At 71.3% G+C, this 3,795-nt stretch overlaps 1 protein-coding gene across 1 annotated transcript; it reads right to left on the bottom strand.

Annotated features, from left to right (window-relative positions):
* Positions 1–949: 949 nt before the first annotated feature.
* Positions 950–3,076, bottom strand: ADRA2C (adrenoceptor alpha 2C). The gene has a single exon (XM_021673181.2). It carries the CDS (start codon positions 2,852–2,854, stop codon positions 1,496–1,498), a length of 1,359 nt encoding a protein of 452 aa, XP_021528856.2. The 5' UTR covers positions 2,855–3,076; the 3' UTR covers positions 950–1,495.
* Between the last annotated feature and the right edge of the window lie 719 nt (positions 3,077–3,795).

The following is a 3,795-nucleotide window of genomic DNA, read 5'->3' as shown; positions in this document are numbered from 1 at the left end:
CCTCCTGGGGACAGAAAAGGGGGGACTGAATGATCACAAGCAGGAGCCCTGCCACAGCCCGCACGCCCACCGAGCTACCTGTGTGTGTGTTGGGGAGACCCCTGCCCAGCTCCTGCCAGGCCCTGTCCCGCTTCCGCCCCTCCACCCCAGCTGTCCCGCAGCTTCGGGGCCCTGGGACATGGCTGAGTCTGAACAGTCCCCACACCATGAAGGCCCAGTGGCAGGACGCACACCTTGGTATTCTCCCCCACCTGCCGCCGCCCGTCTTCAGGCAGCAGCGTGGACAGTGTGTGGATACCTGCTGGGCCTGACGGTGGAGGAGGGGAGGCAGACCGCACTGGGAAACCCTGGGGGCTCTGGGACCCGCCCCGGCCACTGCCAGCTGGTCCCACTCAGCTGTTCTAGGGCCTCAGCGACTTCCCGTTTGTTTCAGAAATAAGAACGTGGCAGTAGTTGAACCTGGCCAAAGCCTCTGCTCTGGAACGACAGTGTGGGGGCTTGCCGGCCTCAAGCCCACCCTCTCTCCACCCAAGAGCCACGCCCGCAGAGCCGGGAGGACTAGCTCAAAGCTACTCCAGGCTAGGACGGGAAGAGCCCCACCTCTTCCACCTGGAGGCCCTGAACACCAGAGTGGGGGAGGGCGCAGGGCAGGGATGGGAATGTGGGAAGACTGTCCCCCAGAATCTAAACTTAGGGCCAACTTGGGGGCTCTAGGCTCCTTTCGCCTCCTCGCTACTCTCAGCACAGGAATTCTGAGTACAAAGTTTCCATGTACCCAAAGGGTTAGCTGGAGAAAAAGCAAGACATCCTCCTTCTCATTCAAGAGAGAAGCTGGAACCTGGAGCCCCAGGGTGCCCTCCGTCCAGCATCGGGTGAGGGGGTGTCAGGGATGAGGGTCTGGAACGTACCCCCAGTCCCCAGGCTCAAGGACTGAGTGCCGCACCCAACATTAGATTACAAAGGTTTATTTAGAAAATAGTTTGGTTGTTTTGGCTGTTGTTTTTGGCAAACATTTAAATACTTTCAGTCATCGAAGATTGTCGGTGCTCAGTGCTTTCTCCTTGCCCCCGCAGCCACCCCCCGACTAGGTTCTGGAGAAGTCAGCCCTTGGTCAGACGGGGATGGGGAGTGGTGGTGTGTTTGGGGGGCTCCTTGCTCGCCCATTTAGGGGGCTGCCTCTGCCACTGCTCTCTAAAACCCTGACCTCACAGCCACACCTCCGCAGGCTCCCCGGAGTTGGAGCCAGGGAGGGAGCTCCAGAAGCAGCCCCATGCTGAGGCGGGAAGGCAAAGGGGTCTCCCCCTCTCTCCTCCCCGCTCCCCGGAGCCCAGCTGTCCCTCCGCCAAGCTCCTGCCCTGGCGCACCCTCCCCTGCGCCCTGGAGGCCTATCCATCCCCGGGGCTGTGGGAAAGCTCCCCCGCCCGGCAGCCCCTTCCACCCAGCCCCGAGCGTGGCGCTAGCTGTCCAGGATCCCCGGGCCGGGCGGGCGTGACAGTTACTGCCTGAAGCCCCTTCTCCTCCGTCGGAAGAGGATGTGCTTGAAGGACCGCCGGAAGTCCTGGTTGAAGACCGTGTAGATGACCGGGTTGAGCGAGCTGTTGCAGTAGCCGATCCAGAAGAAGAACTTGAAGAGCGGGTCGGGCACCTGGCAGGCCTCGCGGCAGATGCCGTACAGACTGTAGCTGAAGAAGAAGGGGAACCAGCAGAGCACGAACACGCCCATGACCACGGCCAGCACGAAGGTGAAGCGCTTCTCGCGCGCCTGGGCCACCTTGCGGCGGCACACGCTGCTGCGCGCCCGGCGCCGGCGCGACAGGAAGAACTCGACGGAGCGCGAGCTGGCGCGCGACAGGCGGCCGCCGGGGCCCGGGGACCTGGAGGCGGTCAGCGCCCCCGGCCCCGCCGCCTGCCCGTCGGCCCCGCCGCCCGCGCCCCCCTCGGCGCCCGCGCGCCGCCGCCTGCCCCGCCGCAGCGCGCCCCGGCGCCGCCGCCTCTCGGCCGCCGCGCTGCTCTCGTCCGGCTCCACGTCGGCGCGCGGGGGCGCGCAGTGCCCGTTCTCGCCCGCGCCCGCCGCCGCCGCGCCCAGCCCGTTCTCGGTGGTCGGGGACGCTCCGTCGGGGCCCGCGGGCGCGCGCTTCTCGCTGAGCGTGCGCGTGCGCAGCTTGGCCACGCGATAGATGCGCGCGTAGACCAGGCCCATGATGAGGCAGGGCGCGAAGAAGGAGCCGATGCAGGAGGACAGGATGTACCAGGTCTCGTCGTTGAGGCCGCACTGCGGGTAGGCGGCGCCGTCGGGCTGGCGGTAGAGCGAGACCAGGGGCGGGAAGGAGATGACGGCCGAGATGAGCCACACGGCCACGATGGTGGCCTTGACGCGGCGCGGCGTACGCTTCAGGTTGTACTCGACGGCCTGCGTCACCGACCAGTAGCGGTCCAGGCTGATGGCGCACAGGTGCACGATCGACGAGGTGCAGAACAGCACGTCGAGCGCCAGGTACACGCCGCACCACACCTGCCCGAAGTACCAGTAGGCCATGAGCTCGTTGGCCAGCGAGAAGGGCATGACCAGCGTGGCCACCAGGATGTCGGCCGAGGCCAGTGACACCAGGAACAGGTTCTGTGGCGCGCGCAGCGCCCGGCTGGTCAGCACGGCGATCACCACCAGCACGTTGCCGACCACGGTGAAGACGATGAGGAAGCCCACCACGGCCGCCAGCCCTGCCACCGCGCCCGCCGAGTACTGGCCGCGCGGCGGCCCCCAGGCAGCCCCCGAGGCGTTGGCGCCCGCGCCGCTAGCGTTAGAGCCCGCTGCCGCCGCCACCGCCAGCGCCGCCGCCAGCGCCGGGGACGCCATGGTCCTCCCGCGAGCTACGCGGTCCCTCCTGGAGCCGGGGCGCAGCCGCGGCAGCTCGGGCGCCCCCCAGCCTGGGTCGGCGCCGGCATCGCCGCCTGCTGCTCGGGCGCGCCCGCCGGGGACCGCGGCGCTCCGCAGCCGGCCCTCGGCCGTGGTGGCTCGGCGGGCGGCGCGCCGGAGAGCGTGGCTGCCGGGCTCCCCGCAGCTGCCGAGCGCGTAAGTGCAGAGCGGGAGGCGCCCGGAGCGAGCGGCGACGCGGCGGCGGCGGCGGCGGCGGCGGGGGGAGGGGGGCAGGTCCCGGGGTCCTCGCGCGGCCCCGCCCTCGGCCCGGCTCACGGGGAGCGCCCCGGCGGCGAGCCCACGGCGACGCGGCGCCCGAGCAGGCGTGCCCGAGCGGTCCCGCGGCCCCGGAGCCCGGCCGTAGCGCAGGCGACAGGCGGTGGCGGCGGCCCGGGCGCTCCGCCTCCCATCCGGCCGGCTAGGGCTCGGCGCACCGGGGCACGGGCCGCCGCTCCTCCGGGCCCCCGCGCCCGCGCGCTCCCTCCGGCTCCAACTTTACTTTCCCGGGCGGGGCGCCGGCGCCGCCGCGAGTCCTCCGACTGCTACCCGGAGCGGGCGCCCCCCGCGGTCCACGCTCGGCCGTGCGGCCGCCGCCTCGCTCGCCGGAGCTGCGCCGCTGCCGCCGCCCTGCGCTGGGCGCGAGTGCGGCCGCCCTGGCTCGGCTTCCAACTTGGGTCGAGTTGCGCAGCGGGGCGGGCGCGCGGGGCGGGGCGGGGCGGGCCGCGGGCCCTGGGGAGCGGGCCGGGAGCCGGAGCCCGCGGCCGCCTGGGCGAACCTGCCCGCGCGGCGCCGGGGAGGAGTCCGAGGCGGCGGCGCGGGGCGCGCGCTCGGCGAGGGCGCCCCCTCCAGGGCCGCCTGCAGCCTGCGGGACGGGGCCGAGC

Source organism: Aotus nancymaae, unplaced genomic scaffold, assembly GCF_030222135.1.
Source record: "Aotus nancymaae isolate 86718 unplaced genomic scaffold, 86718_ANA_hifiasm-v0.15.2.pri h1tg000006l, whole genome shotgun sequence".
NCBI classification, from domain to species: domain Eukaryota; kingdom Metazoa; phylum Chordata; class Mammalia; order Primates; family Aotidae; genus Aotus; species Aotus nancymaae.
This window is presented reverse-complemented; position numbering and strand designations above follow the sequence as displayed.